The sequence below is a fragment of the Marmota flaviventris genome, chromosome 5 (genome assembly GCF_047511675.1).
Source record: "Marmota flaviventris isolate mMarFla1 chromosome 5, mMarFla1.hap1, whole genome shotgun sequence".
In the NCBI taxonomy this organism is placed as follows: Eukaryota; Metazoa; Chordata; class Mammalia; order Rodentia; family Sciuridae; genus Marmota; species Marmota flaviventris.
This window is the reverse complement of record NC_092502.1, coordinates 68,053,630-68,069,564: the sequence shown is the minus strand read 5'-3', so window position 1 is coordinate 68,069,564 and position 15,935 is coordinate 68,053,630. Positions and strand designations below refer to the sequence as shown.

The 15,935-nt window shown below is 38.4% G+C and overlaps 1 protein-coding gene across 5 annotated transcripts in view; it reads left to right on the top strand.

The window, feature by feature from the left end:
- The window catches only part of Arhgap26 (Rho GTPase activating protein 26), a 421,874-nt gene that overhangs the window by 156,188 nt on the left and 249,751 nt on the right, over positions 1–15,935 (top strand). For all 5 annotated transcript variants that reach the window (XM_071612274.1, XM_027927794.2, XM_027927796.2 and 2 more), the window contains exon 11: positions 17–95. In XM_071612274.1, coding sequence (XP_071468375.1) covers positions 17–95 — 79 coding nt within the window. The remainder of the gene's footprint in view (positions 1–16; positions 96–15,935) is intronic.

Below are 15,935 nucleotides of genomic sequence, written 5' to 3'. Positions count from 1 at the left end.
CCTCCTTTCTCCACAGGCCAGGGGTTATCACCATGCAGGCTTTGTCAGAAGAGGACCGGAGGCTCTGGATGGAAGCCATGGATGGCCGGGAACCTGTAAGTAACAATTCAGGGAAGCAGAGCAAGAATAAAGATCCTGAGTTGTTTGTTGCTTCCTTAGTTCAGTGATTTTTTGCTGTTGCTCTAAAGCTCTGAGTGTTTGAAGCCAAGGTACCACAGGTAGTTTTTTATTCCTGGGGTAATTTTTTGTGGATTTTGCTATTGCTTCTATGTGTATGTAGTTCTTGAATTTTGGCCTTTCCGTCCCAAGGTAGAAGTTCTGCATGGTGTTACCCCAAGGCTCCCCCTTTGCAGAGGCAGGTATAATGAACCCAGGTCTCTTAAAGGAGGCACAGCCCAGTCTGGCTCACTAAATGTTTATTGCCTTATTGAAGTAGGATGCAAAACCTTATTCAAACCCATTTTAATGGGATAAATGATCATAAAAGTGTGAACAGGTTATACAGCATCTTCCATTGCCTTGTCCCTTTGCCATAGAAACTCATATTCCATCATAAACATTGGGATGTTTTCTGGGTAGGTGGAGGGAGTTAAGACTGGTGTTTTGGTCTGTGCTGCCATTTCACAGATGCTGGCCTCAGCTGGGTGATTTCATCTTGTGGTTGTTATGCATCTTGTGACATAAACCCACATAAGAGCTCCAGGCAAGTCCCAGAACAGTCCTCTTATCTTGATGCTAAGGTTCTCAACTTCAGTGTCCAGCTAATTTCAAGTTTACAAAAATCCTAAGAGTATAGTCTAGCCATGTCTCACCAATAAAAGACAGAAAGACCCCCAGGGCCAGAGGGGCCAGTAATTAACACTCACAGAAGCACTGTTCAAGTAGAGAAATGTATGCAAGGAAAAAGCAGGCCGTGGGCTTGGTGTGCCACACTGGGTGACCAGTACAGACCATCTTTGTTCCTTTGTGTGTGTCTCTCTCGGCCTGCCCTGGTGAGGGGCTTTGGCAACATAGCTGCAGGTACCTTCCTACTTAACTATGTTTTTTATAAACCTTGGTCTCAGTTTGATCAACTAAACATGAATAAATAGAGTTTGCATATCATTTATTATAATAATATAGACCAAGGTTTAAAGAACTATTTAAAGATCTAGGCACAGTTGTCTAAACCATAATGAAACATTGTTTAATCTTAATTCTTTCCTGGACTAAAATATAAGATAATTATGTTTTTCTGTAATTATGTTTTTCCCATAAAAATGCTCTCAAAAGCAGATACACATTTCTACCATTAGGGCTTTGTAGGCACAATCATTGCTTGATGTTAGAGGCCTTTGAAAGTAGGTTCTTGAAAGCCCTCATCTTTGCTAGCATCCTTTTTTTTTAATATTTATTTTTTAGTTGTAGTTGGACACAATACATTTATTTATTTTTTTATGTGGAGCTGAGAATCAAACCTAGGGCCTCGCACATGCTAGGCAAGTGCTCTACTGCTAAGCCACAACCCAGCCCCTGCTAGCATCTTTTGAGCACTTTTTAAAATGTGTTAGGCACAAGATTGGGTATATTATATCTCTTAATCCATTTATTTCTCTTCAGTGCCTTAAGAAAGAAGTGTTATGATTTCATTTTATAGATGAAGAAACTGAGGTTTAGAGAGTTAAATAACTTGCACCAAGTTGCACAGATAGTAATTGGCTATGTTAGTCAGCTACAGGCTGGTTTGCTATATAGTAGAGAGACTCCAAAGTGTCGTAGCTTAAGGAAGAAAGAAGTGTATTTGTTTCTGAGAGCAGAGGTGGGTTGCTCATCCCTTGTACTATCCTTCTGTCAAACTATGGCTTCCCAGCTTGCTCTAGTTAGTGTCATTTTCCAGCCAGAAAATGTAGATGAAAGCACCCAGGGCAGCTGGACGTCGTTGTCTCATGCCTCTAGTTCTGGCTGCTTGGGAGGCTGAGCAGGAGAACCGCTTGAGCCCGTGAGTTCAAGACTAGCCTGCCCAACATACTGAGACCTGGATTCAAAACAACCAACCAAAACCCAAACACAGACACATAAAACAAACCCCAAACCAAACACATCTCCAGGGCAAGTATTTTGAAGGACCCAGAAGCAGAAATCTCACTTCCATTATTCAAAACGTAATGATTTGACCACAGCTGTCTGCAGAGGAGAATGAGAAATCCAGACTGCACATAGGCACCTACCAGCCCTGCCAGTACCCAACACAACTTCAAGGAAGAAGGAGGGAAAGATGCTGTGGGTATTGGCAGTCTCCACCATAGTGGCACAGCTGGAATTCAAACCCATGTCTGTCTCTAGATATGTTTGGTTTTTCATCTGTAGTAAACTGTCCAATTGCCTTCCAAGGATTCTTACTCAACTAATTTTTATAATACTTTCCCTCTCTCTCTCTCTCTCTCTCTCTCTCTTCATTACTGGGGATTGAATTCAGGGCACTCCACCACTGAGCACATCCCCTGCCCTATTTTGTATTTTATTTAGAGATAGTGTCTTGCTGAGTTTGCTTAGGGTCTCATTAAGTTGCTGAGGCTAGCTTTGAACTTGTGATCCCTGCCACAGTCTCCTGAGCCACTGGGATTACAGGTATGTACCACCATGTCTAGCTCTGACTCTCTTGAACGATTCTTAAAACTTATAATAAAGGAAATACCCAGGACGAACAGTTCTGCCATAACATGTTATTTTTGGTGGCCATAAAAAAAAAATCCCACTATTATTCCTCATCCTCACCAGGCTGAAGTTCTGAAACTACTTCACCAACTCCATTTTCAGCCTCTTGCAGCCCTCCCTGCCCTTGACATTTCTTCTTTGTCTGTGTGTAATTGGTCTCTTATTAACCACTTCAGTTTTCCTATAGATTGGCATCTGGCCTCTGTAGATGGAAAGTGTAGTATAGAAAGAAACATCTCCTTGCTCCAGATCGTACACATTAAAAACAAGTTTAAACACAGAATAATTCTGTGTCTAAAGATGATATAAAATTATGTCCTCCCAGGAACATAGAGCTTGCATTGAAAACCATACCTCTATGTGTTTCCTGAGGAGAGATGAGGAATACACACGAATGATTGACTGCGTGATAAACACTAGGCGTGATTTTGCCTCCCAGTGCTAGGGCCTCCAGTGAATATTACTGGAGATGTTTGCCCAGTAGACAATTAGCAGCTCCAGTTTTAATCACTATTTCTCAAATTAGTTAAATCTGTCCCCTGGGAGTTTTGACTTTCTCTAACTTGCTCTTTCTCTTGTTGGTCTTAGAGCAATTCCCTTATTTCAGGGAGATGTTAATGGGGACACCTGTCTTCTGTTTTTATGCTTCTATCTCATTTGTCCTGTGACAGATTATTCAGTGTTGAGAGGCTTTTTCTTTTTCTTTGGAGGTGGGAGTAATTTTGGTTTTTGTTCTTTTTTTGTTCTCTCATTGTTCAGCAAAAGCCTTAGAATGGCTGGTTGGAAAAGAAAACCCGAAATGAACCCTGAATCAGTTGATTTCACAACATTTTTGTTAATTGTTACATAAATCACAGTTTTTAGCACCCAGTCACATTCTAGTCTAAAGAAATGTTGAATATCTTATATGTTATTAATGGACATATGCCAGAGGAAGGAACTAGGGTTGTGGCCCTACATTGAGTATTACGGATTTTACCTATGTAGCAAATTGGAATCCTTTCGATTCAAATGAAGGAGACCCAATTCAAACTGGCCGGAGAAAAATCTGGGTTTATTGGATTACATAAATGAAAAATCTGGGGTATAATAGTTTCCGGCCCATCTGAGTCTGATTTACATAATACTTGGAGTTGTTTCTTTTTCTTTGCGGCTTCACATTCCAAAATGTTTTTTTTTCCATGTAGTGGTGAGGTGTTTCCTCACTATTGCAGGCTTACATGCTATTTTAAGAACTGGGGTCAAATAAAATTTTCCTGCAACAGGCCGAATAGGAAGTATTTTCAGCCTGGTGGGCCATGTTGCAGCTGCTTAACTTTGCTGTAGTAGTTCAGAAGCAACCATAATATATAAATGAACAGTATGACTGTGTTTCAATAAAACTTTATTTACAAAAACAGATAGCAGGCTGGATTTGTATCATAGGCCCTTGTTCATGGATTCCTGATCTGTAAGTATAGTGTAAAGTGAGCTTTTATAAAAGAATTCTAAAGTCCTATGTTTGAATTTTATTGAATGACATTCTTGGTCCAGAGGATGGGGTAGATAAGTGACCAGTCTTTACACACTTGTCCACTGTTGGCTTCCCCTGAGAGAAAAAGCATTGCTCTATGAGGGAGGTGGGTGGACACTAAGTAGGCAGAAATAATACAGTTTCTCCTTACTCTGAGACCTATGTTCATTAAATTTTATATTCAGAGAGGTTACTCTTTGTCACCTGGCCAAGGGCAGAAGCCATGTTTACTCCTAGCTTCATACTTAAGGTGAAAGACTGAATACTTCCCCCTAAAACTGGAGATAAGACAAGGGTGTTCGTTTCACCACTCTTATTCATCACAGTCCTGGAAATCCTAGCTGCTAGAGTAGGACAAGAGAAAATAAAAGGCATACAGATTGGAAACTGCCCTGGTTTACAGATAACATGATTGTGTAGAAAATCCCAAGAAGTCCACAAAAATCCTCCTAGAATTAGTAGTGAGTTCAGTAAGGAAACAATATAAGATAAACACATCTCTAGCAATCAGTTGTATTTCTATAACCTAGCCATAAACACATAGAAACCAAAGTTGGAAACTGTACTCTTTGTAGTCACTAACTTCAAGAATGAAATGCTGAAGTATAAATCTAATTAAACATGCAGAGGATGTATATATATTACAAAGTGTTAATGAATAAAGATCTAAATAAATGGAGAGACATACTGTGTTCATGGATTGGAGGACTCAACATTGTGAAGATGCCAGTTCTCTCCAAATGGATCTTAGGTTTAATGGAATTTCTGTCAAGATTTTTTTTATAGACATGGACAAGTTTATTCTAAAGTTTATATATAAATGTCCAGAAACTGGATTAGCTAAAACAATTGTGAAGAAAGTGGGAGTAATCATTCTATCATATTATAAGGCTTCCTTTATCGTTACTGAAATCAAGACTATGGTTTTGACAGAGGGATAGACCCATAGATCAATAGAATAGAATAAAGAACCTAGAAATAGACTCACATGAATATGCCCAATTGATTTTAGACAGAGGTGCCAAAGCAATTCAATGGAGGAGATTTTGTTTTTAAACAAATGGTGTTTTTTAAAATAATAGACATCCCATAGGCAATCCCCCCCAAAACAACAACAACAACAAAACAAAACCCATGAGCCTTGACTTAAATCTAGTATCTACACAAAGGAGAATTCAAAATGGATCATAGATTTAAATATAAAATATAAAATTATAAAGCTTTTAGTATGCAGAAATTTTAGGCATGACACCAAAAGCATGACCCATAATATTAAAAATATCAAAATTAAAACCTTTTGCTCTGCATATGAAAGACCCTGTTAAGAGCATGAAAAAATAATCTACAGAGTGGAAAGAAGTGTTTGCAAAGTGTATATCTGATAAGGGGCTTAACATCTAAAAATCTAGAAAGAACTTTCAAAAGAGTTAAAGATAAACATCCAGTTAAGAAATGGACAAAGAGTATGAGGAGACATTTTACAGTGAGGATATACAAATGACAAAACAAAAAGTATGTGAAAAAGATATTCAATATCATTAGCCATTTGGGAAATGGCAAACTAAAACCACAATGAGCTATTACTAGATACCTATCAGAATGACTGAAATTAAAGATAGTGAAAATATAAAGTGATGGTGAGTATGCAGAGAAACTGGACCCACTTATACATGATTGATGGGAATGTAAAATGACACATCCATTCTTGAAAGTCACTTGGCAGATTCTAGTAAAACTAAATGTGCACTTTTCATACAACTCAGCAATTGTTATGTGGCATTTAACCTAGAGAAATGAAAGCATTTGTTCACACAGAAACCCATATACATATTTTCGTAACAGCTTTATTCATTATAGTCCCAAACTGGAAACAACTCAAATGTCCTCCTGTGGATAAACAGTTAAGCCAAATGGTATATCCATCCACTCAATGGAATACTAATAGAAAGAAATGGGCTATTGATAGACTAAGGGTATTATACTAAGTGTATTATACTAAGGGTATTATACTAAGGGTATTATACTAAGGGTATTATACTGAGTGAAAAAAGGCAGTCCGAAAAGGATATATACTGTATGCTTCCATTTTGTAACATTCTTAAAATGTTACAAATAGAATAGAATGTTTTATGAAAATACATCACAATTTATTATTTATTTCTGCACAGTTCTACATACATACAGGTGAGTGTGTATAAAATCTGGTGACTAATCACCTGCCCCCCCCCAATGGCTTTACCTCTTAATCCCATCACACTGGTGGTTACATTTTCCACATAGGAATTTGGGGGGGGGGGACACAAACACTCAGACCATAATAACTTTTGGATATATTTTTTTATTTGTCACACATTTATTAAAGAAACTTCCCAATAATAAGTGAAGAGGTGTCATAGTATGTCTAACATACAACAGATTTAGAACAGCTATTTACGAGCTGAAATAAAATGTTCTGGGTGGTTTGTTTAGGACAAGATTTTAGAAGTGGTGACACTGGTCATCTTCCATCATAGATCTAATAAAGAAACTAAAACAAATTAAAACCATATCTGATTTACCTCACAACCATTTCAGTTTGGAGTTTTCTTTAAAATTAAATAATAAATAAATAACTGAGACACAGTAATTTTTAAAAAACCAACCGGAAAAGAGTCCTTTTTCTTTCTTAATTATCCTGTAGGTGGATAAAATGCTGAAAGGTTAAGATTTAAAATTCTTTTCTATAGAACACGACTATGTTTGAAAGGCACCTTCCTCTATAAAACTTACTTCATATCAGTAACTTGACCTCTTTGCTACAAGAAAATGTATAAGCAAAGAAGGAGAAAAGGCAAGTCTCACCAAAATTAGAAAATGCCTAACAGAAACAAAACACCTCTTCAGCCAAGAAATGGAGGAGACTGCAGATTACTCCAGTGGTTTGCACTTGTAAAAAGTCAGAACTAAGAGAAAAATCACAAAAATGCCTTAAATGATCAAAGAAAACAAGGCAGTTTTATTATTCTTAGTAGAAAATCAAATTGAGACCTTGTCTCTCTAAGACCACATAAAACTATAAGGTCCATGAGGGCAGGGACCATGTCAAATCTTACCTTCATATCCTCAGTATCTATATAGTACCTGGCAACAGTAGGTGCTTAATAAATGTTTCTTCAGGCTGAAGGTGTTAACTTTTGATAAATCCATTGGTTCATATTTTCACCACTTCATTCATGGGGGGGGTCCAAATATAGGATTACATGGCCTCTTTCAATCTTTTGGCATTATTACTTAACTTTGGGGAGTAGGATTGATTGTGAGAGGGACTTTGAGCTTTCATTTCTGAGTTGAGTTTTTCACAGCTTGTGTTAATCTTGTTATTTAGTAACAAGCACTCTGGCTTTTACTTTGTGATTGGCATTGGTTGCAATTACATTGTCATACTTAGATTTGGGGAGCATCTCATCCCTAGCTATAATGTAAGGGAGAAGTCTTTCCCTAGAGTTAAAAATGTGGTATTACTCCTCCAGAGACTTTTCTGTGCATTATTCCTGTACATATACATCCAGAAATGAATTCCTAAGTTTTATAGAATTTTTGACATAGTTTTATCATTAAACCTTTAGTCATTCTTTAGTCAGTTGGTTTTCAGCTTTTTATTACATCATTACAAACAACGATGTAATGGAAATCCTTCTCTCTACTTCATTGGTTACCTGTTTGAACATTTTTTTCTAGGACACATTTCAAGTGGAATTGCTAGGTTGGGTGATATGTACTTTTAATATTTTAAAAGATATTGCCAAATTATTCTCCCCACCAAAAAGTCCAGTCACTTATGAGGATGTCATTTGCTCTACACCTTGACAATGCTGCCAGTCTCTCTGTATGAATGTGTGCGTATCAGTTTGATATTGGGAAATTGTGTTTTATTTTCGTTTGTATTTCTCAAATTACTAATGAGATTGAAAATTGTTCTCATGTGTATTGTCCATTTGTGTTTCTTCTTTTTTATTAAAAAATGTGTGTTGAAGTACTTGGAACAGTGGCGTGTGATTGGTGCTATATAAGGTATTATTTCTTTTTCAAATTTTTTCACATTTCTTGAAATTATACTCCTCATTTTTCTTCCCTCTGCTTTCAAAAATCCAAGGTTCAATCCTTTCCTTAGTGGTCTTTTCTTAACTTACTTTCTAGCAGCCCACCCCCACCACTCAGGTTTGGAGTGGCGAATCTTGAAGGGTGTCACCAGGCTGCAGGTTCCAAAAGTGAGCATGTGGATGGATCATCTGCATCTCTCCATCCTGACAGCAGTTAGCAACCTGTTGTGCTTCCCCAGGTGCTACCAAGTTCCTTCTAAATTCTCCCATAGAAAATACCCCATCCCTCTCTGGGAACCACAGGAATCATAGCGCCCACCACTGAAAGAGCTCTCAACCCCAATCACCCCCTGATAAGGACACAGCCTTCCAGATGGCTGAGGTGTGTGCTCCTTCAGCCCTTCTCTGTGATTCCGTCTCAGAGAAGAGGTCGAAGGTGCCTGTCACTCTCTGTAACTGCTCTAGAAGACATTGTTTTACTTATTCCCTGATTTGTTAACACTGCATCCAACCTTGTATTTTCTGGAAGTTCCTGTCTTAACTACTGTCCAGCCTCCTCCCAGGAGGTTGGCATGAGTAAGGCTGTAACTCTGAAGATTTCTGCTGCCAGTTAGTTGCTCATTTGAGTCAGGATTAGGGCCAAATTGGTAGTACCTCCACTTGGAAGAGGACATTTTGGCAAGTCAAGAACTCATCAGAGGCTCTGGTTGTGTGTGTTTGTAATAGTTCAGTGAAAATAACTTTAACTTTTCATTTTGAAATCATTTCAGATTTATAAAAATGTTTCAAACATGCTGCAAAGAGTTCTAGAACACCCTTCACCAAAATACCCTAAATATTAAAGTCTTATATAACCATGGTATAATTATGGAATCAGAAAATTAATATTGATACAATATTATTATATTTTTTTACATATTTTGTATTTTGTCACTTATCTCATTAATATATATTTTTCCTGGTCCAGGGTCCAATCTAGGAACACAGATTCTTTCACTTGTCAAATTACCTCAGTTTCATTTCACCTGTAGCAGTTAGAACCTTGGCTTTTTAAAGGAACATCACCATTAGCTGATGTTCATGTAGATGACATCAGGACAGCATCCTATCTGTTCCAATTTTACAGTGTATTCAGGGACTGTTGCTATTTTGCTCCCTCCTTCTAGGTAATAATTCATGCCTTTTCACAAACTACTTACATGTCTTTCTCCCTTTATCGTCTTCCAGTGGTTCTCTGATATGTATTAAATCTCAGGTTGGTGGATTTCCTTATAATGCATCTGTTTCTTTGTTTTTAAACATTTTTATTTTTAATACACATGTAGCAATTATGCATACTTATAGGGTATAGTATGACATTTCATTACATATATATAATGCTTGATGATGAGATCAGAAGAATTAGCAAATATGTCACCTCAATTATAATTTCTTTGTGTTGGGAACATTCAAAGTCCTCTCTACCAGCTATTTTGAAATATTCAATTAATTATTGTCTATTGTAGCCATCCTTCTGTGATGTAGAGCATCAGAAGTTATTCCTCCTATGCAATTGCACCCCTGTATACATCTATTTCTTTTGGATCTTTTGTCTTCTACCCTGTCTACTTGCGTGGTAATCTTCTTTCTTGGGTAATTCACTGTACTTATTATCTATGTTGTATTTGTTGACTTAAAGACATTCAAGGCCATAATATGATCTTAATGGGCATTCCTTAGCGCACCCTTTCACCTCTAGCAGAAGCAACAATTACTGCTGGCACTCTCTCAAATGTTATGGCACTGATTCATGGGAGTGGAGATTATGATTGGATTAGTTTCAATTTTTTTTTTCTCTGTATGGGAAAGGCAGTTGATAAAAGAAAGATCCTTTTAAAGTGACTTTGTTCATTTGAAGAATGATTGAGCTGTATCTTAGGTCCATTTCTGCAGTTTACTCTTGTACACTAAAAGACAAAAAGTGGTAATATTTATTAGTGATCAAATAAAAAAAAAAGTATTTAAAAAAAAATCTGTTGACAGAACAACCTGGAGGCATTTTGAGTATTAGGAAGTCTGTGAATTAGGTTGTTTGCTTTGTGGTGAGGTGTGGAGCAAGATAAGCATTTTTGAAAAATTGTGTTTGGGTTTGCTGAATCGGGCTCAAGTGTGGTCAAGCCAGAAGGTTTCACGATGCCAGTGTTACCACATTCTTTTTAGTTGTGTTCCAAAATATCCTGCCCTACGACCCTGGAAGAAAACACCAGAACAAGTAAACACATCCTAAAAGCAAAGCCATTTTCTGGTATGGTTTGAAGAGTCTTCCCTTTTGGTTATGCCGAAAACAGTGCAGACTTGCGGTCTAGTGGTTATAGCCAAAGGTGGAGCAGGAGCTGCATGGCCCTGGTGAGCCCAGCCAGCTGACAGTGCTCCCACACACTGTGTGGTCTTGACCCAGTGCCTGGAAAATCGAGGTTCAGGCATTCTTACCACTTTATTTTTAAAAGAAAGAAGAAGATGGGGTAGGGGGAACCAGAGGCCAACTAGAAACTCCTCAGGTTAGAAATAGGCCCTTTTGCAATTATTGCTAGTTTTATTCTTACCATAAATCTAAAATGAGCTTTAACTCAATCAGATGAGGAAAATCCCCAGCATTCTTGGGATTAACCGATGTGAACTTTTCGGGGTGGTGGTGGTGTAGTAGTTACGAGTACTGAAATGTATTGGAGGGCTTTTAACGTCCTGTCTTGGAAACACTGTGCTGAGATGCATGTCAGCCTTCTCGTCAGTCATTGGCTCTGCCAGACATTTGGATGGATGATAACACTCTACTTTGGCTGTTTCTCCCCCTAGTCCATACCTTAGAATGGATGATGGCTTGCTAAAAGTGAGGATTGGCTATGTCCTTGATATTATTTACATATGGAGCTTAGTGGAGTGCTGTAAAATATAATAAACACTCATTGCTCATTGAATTAACTTGGAGGCAATAAGTAGGGTTCTGTTACTGGGTCTCTAATTGAGTTCATTTGTTGAATGTCTTGGGTTCTGATCATTATTGAGTCACTGTAAACAAAAATCCATGAAGGAGGGATCTTGATGTTCTTAATCTTTCTATATCTCCAGCACCTGGAATGACCTCTGTGCAAGATCATTGAGTATATATATTTTTTTAAAGGATGAGTAAACAGATGTGGGCAGGGATGAAAAGGCAAAGACATGTTTCTCCTTTTAGCCACAGGCTTGGAACTCATGGCATGTACTTCCATCCTGCCCAGGAATCCCTCTTCATTTCATAGTGATTGCTGATATATGGAAGACACCAGGGTGCTGCACCAGAGAAAGTCTCAGATCCAAAGGTCAAGGATTGGTCCGGGAATTTGTATTACTATCTGCAGTGCCTACAGTGCAATTAGGGTGTGAAAGTGTGTATGTGTATAATATGTATATGTTACTGGGTCGTGTGTGTGTGTATATATATATATATATATATATATATATATATATATATATATATATATATATATAAAATATTTCTTGCCTTTTTGGTCATAAATTATCCATTTGTGAAAAATGGATAATTGTTTCTCAGAGATCTGTTCCTAGGAGTCAGATTGGCATGTTATAAAAGAAAGTATGACCGTCAATATCCATGTGGCCATGCTGAAGAGCCTAAGAGTTGATAAATAAAGATTGATCTTAGCTAGGCAAGGTAGTGTATGTCTGTAATCCCAGTGACTTGAGAGACTGAGAGAGGAAGATCATAAGGTTGAGGCCAACCTCAGCAACTTAGCAAGACCCTAAGCAATTTAGGGAGATCTTATCTCAAAATAAAAAAGTTAAAAAGGCTAGGAATGTGGCTCAGTGCGTTAGCACTACTGGATTCAATTCCCGGTACTAAAACAAACAAACAAACAAAAAAATTGATCTTAGCCTTGAATTTCCTGAGGTGATTTCTTTACTTTAGTTCTTTATTTAAAAATGTTAAAAATAGATAGTCTTAAAAAAAAAAGTGTGTATGTGTGTCTGTGTATGTGTGTGTATTACACCCTTCTGCTCTTCTGTGGTTTGGGGTAGTATTACCCCATCAGAATTGGTGTTAAGAGGTTAAGATCAATCATACCCAGAATGTGAGCTATTTCTTTGCATAGGTGTATCTGTCAGTATTCGTATTTGGGTGAAAGTCTGTTCATGACAGTTTTCTTAAACTCTAATTGCCGTGGAGTTGGTTTTGTCTGATGTCATCAGAATTAAAGCAGAGTTGGCATAGCAGAGGAAATAGGCACAAAGGGAAAGTTTGAGAGGTGAAGGTGAAGTTGGGGGTTGCTGGAACTTGAAGGAATTTCACGATTTGAAGACCCAGGGCTTCTCACTCTGTATCTATGGGCAGATACAGGGAAGTGGATAGTGGTGATGTCTTTGAACCATCCTCCCTCTTCCCCTCCACCCTCAGGGATGGACCAAGAAAATCAACCTCATGGTTCTAAGAAGGTCTGTGAATCTGCGCTTGTTTTAGTTAAACTTATTTCAGGCTGAATCATGACCAACACCTATTTAGATTCGAGAGGGTCCCCTCTCAAATAAATGTGGACCACAGAGATGGCTAGTTGAGTTACAGGAAGTAAAGGAGACAGCTCAGGAACGTGGGCTGGGTCCTGTGAATGGCTGTGTCTGTTGGGAGAACCCGTCTCATACCCAGACTGGGCTGCTCTTTTGGCACATTTTTTTGGTGGAGTGGTTTCTGGGGTATAGATGTTTGGGAAGTGGAAATGAGACATTTTCCCTAAAAGTTCCGTTGTCTTTGAGAGCCTGCCAAGGGAGTTGGGAAATGTAGAACGAGGAGAGGGGTAGCACCAGTCTCTGCTGCTTGTTCGGTCCTAGCACTTCTTGGCATGACTTAGGGTAGCAGGAGGACCAACCTAGGATTTAGCTTGGGATCTAATCTCATCAGCCAGCTGTGGACTGTGCCCAAATTAGCTACTTTTCAGGGTCTAAGGACTGCCAGGGCTAAGTGTGCCAGTCTTTAGCATTTTATCTGTCTTTAAAAGCGTCCTGCTCTGAGGCGTGCAGCCAAGTCTCCTGATGAAGCAACCAGTCAAAATCTGGCCAGGCAGTTGAGGGTCCTTCCTCAGGGTAGAAAAGCAGAAAATTATTATTTTAAAAATGAATCCTGACCATTCTGTGGACCATTCTTCTGTTATTCAAAAACAGAAACAGCTATTTGCTCCCAGGATTACCGTTACCCTTGGCAATTGGCTGTTACCATAGTTCAAAAACATCTTAACTGTATGTTTTTATTTATTTATTTATTTGTTCATTCATTAATTTATTTACTTATTTTTGTTTAAGCTTTTTAATGATTCAGAAGGTGTGTTCCATCTTAGATTGCTCCATATTCATTGTCAGAATGATCAGATAAGGTCTGGAAAACCTCAAAATAACCAATTCACAGGTTGTTTTTATTTTTATTAAGATTCTGGTAGCCACAGTATCATGGAGAGGATGCAACCTGTTACACCTTGCTCGAGCTAGTGCATTTAAGCTGTGCTGTGGTCTCACTTGACAAAAGGGGCACCCAGCACCAATCAGGATTTCCCCAGTGATTTCCACCGCCACTTTTATTCATTGACTTACAAGAGAATGTGATCTGGTTTTCAAAATTTGGAGCTTCTGGGATTCAATTCAGTGAATAATTTTGAGTGTCAACTACATACCAGCTACCATGTAGGTGCTAAGAGAGTTTATGAGCAAACAGATTGGGCACCTGTGTTGTGCCATAAATAGTTTGCTTTTCCTTCTCTCTTTGAACCTTTGGCTCTGTGCACTGCATTGGTTAGTTATCTCAAACTGAATACTTTTGTCATTTTCAAAGCTTCCATGCAGAAAAAGTTTGTGCACTAAACGTATTCAGATGTATACAGATGTGGTGCATCATGACTTATGCACTCATTTCTCCTAACTTTGGAGCTTTCAACAGTTTGCTTCAAAAGCACCTGCTTGTTTGACCGTTTCTGTCCTTTCTCAGTCATGATCTTCATGTCCCGACCCTGAGAACTCTGTCAGTGTCATGCCATCTCACTGTTTGGGCACTTGAGCCAAGATTAAAGCAGCCTGTTCTATATGGACAAGATTGTGCTTTTATTCTTCTTATTTTAGTGAGGCAGAACTTTCAGGGTACCAATGAACTTGAGAGAGAGACTAACCAAAGAAGTTTTACATCACTTTTTTCCTCTAAGATACAGTGACTAGGTATTACTTCTGCTTGAAGGTAGGTTTCTTCACCTACCTATCTGGGATGAAGAACTGACTCAGTTTGGCTCCAGAGATGCCTTCCTCAGAACAGCTGGCTTCTCCATTTAGGGTGGGTTATATACCAATGCTAAAATCTCATTCTTCAGACCTGGGTCTCTAATTGGTACTTCATCATAACTGTCTTGGTGGCTTTGGACCACTAGAGACAGATTTCCCCATTCTTTTATAGTTGTATGCGACAAGTAAGTAAGCCATCTAAGCAAAAAGAATTTTTAAAGCAAGGGCTTTAAAAATACTACCTGTTCTGATTCTGCCGCCCATCTCTGGGAATGGCATCGAGACTTTGGGATCTGTTGTTAAAGATCTGGACAGTCATCTAGAGCTGTTTATCCCATTCTTTTTTATGAAGTAGAAGAAAGATAAGTCCCATATATGAGTTTTTCTGCAGATTTTTTTTACAGTGTCCACCCACTGTAGAGCCCACAACAGCCTGTGCTCCCCCTTGTCTGCCCCTGTGGTCAGCAGGTCTGTCTACCTGCTGCTGCTGGTAGAGTCCCTTTGTTCTTGTAATTGGAAATTACCAAGGTTACCTCTTCTCTGTGTTATAAGTATGGTTTGTAATGAATTACCCTGCCCATCCAACCCAAGCCTTCTGGAGTCATTTAACTGGCCCTGTTTTCTCTTCAGCTCTCATTTTTTCTTTCTTTCTAAAAATGCTCAGCTTCCTGATAGTCCTGACTCTCCAGCTTCCCATCTGGGTCTGCTGTGCCTTTCCCTCCTGGCAACTTGCCAGGTTCCCTGCCTAGCTCAGTAACTTTTTTGGATAGTACATTATCTGGTACACTGTAAGTAGCACTTATACATATTCAAAAGTGTATGGAACTTGACTAATGTCCAGTGGTGATATGAATCAATTCAGATGTCTTTTAGGTATATTTATGCCCACCTGATTATACCTAGCCCCATATCCTCATGGAGATATTGAAGTTTCTGTCTTAGGTTTTTGTTCAGGAGCATACAGTATACCTTTATGCTGAGTTATCTGGTAGAGGGCCAACTCCTGTGTTGCTTAAATGTCATCAGTTCAAAGGTACATTGCCAATTTAATAATTACATTTGGGAAGCAAGGAGAACACATTTTATTAAATATAAATAAGCATTATAAGATGCATTCCAATTTCAGAAGGGGAAAAAAAGTGTTTTAGAATCAAGAAAACGCGGTACCAGTAAATTCCTAGTAATGTTCTGTGATTGGTCTGGAGGACTGAATAGGACAGTTATGTAAACCCCATGGAGTAGGATCAGAGGCTCCTTTAAGAATTCAGTGAGTTCTGTGGACTCTTTAAGAAATGAATACACCCACAAAATAAATTTTGAGTAACTCTTGCATGGATTTATGGATCTTCTAAATCTACCCA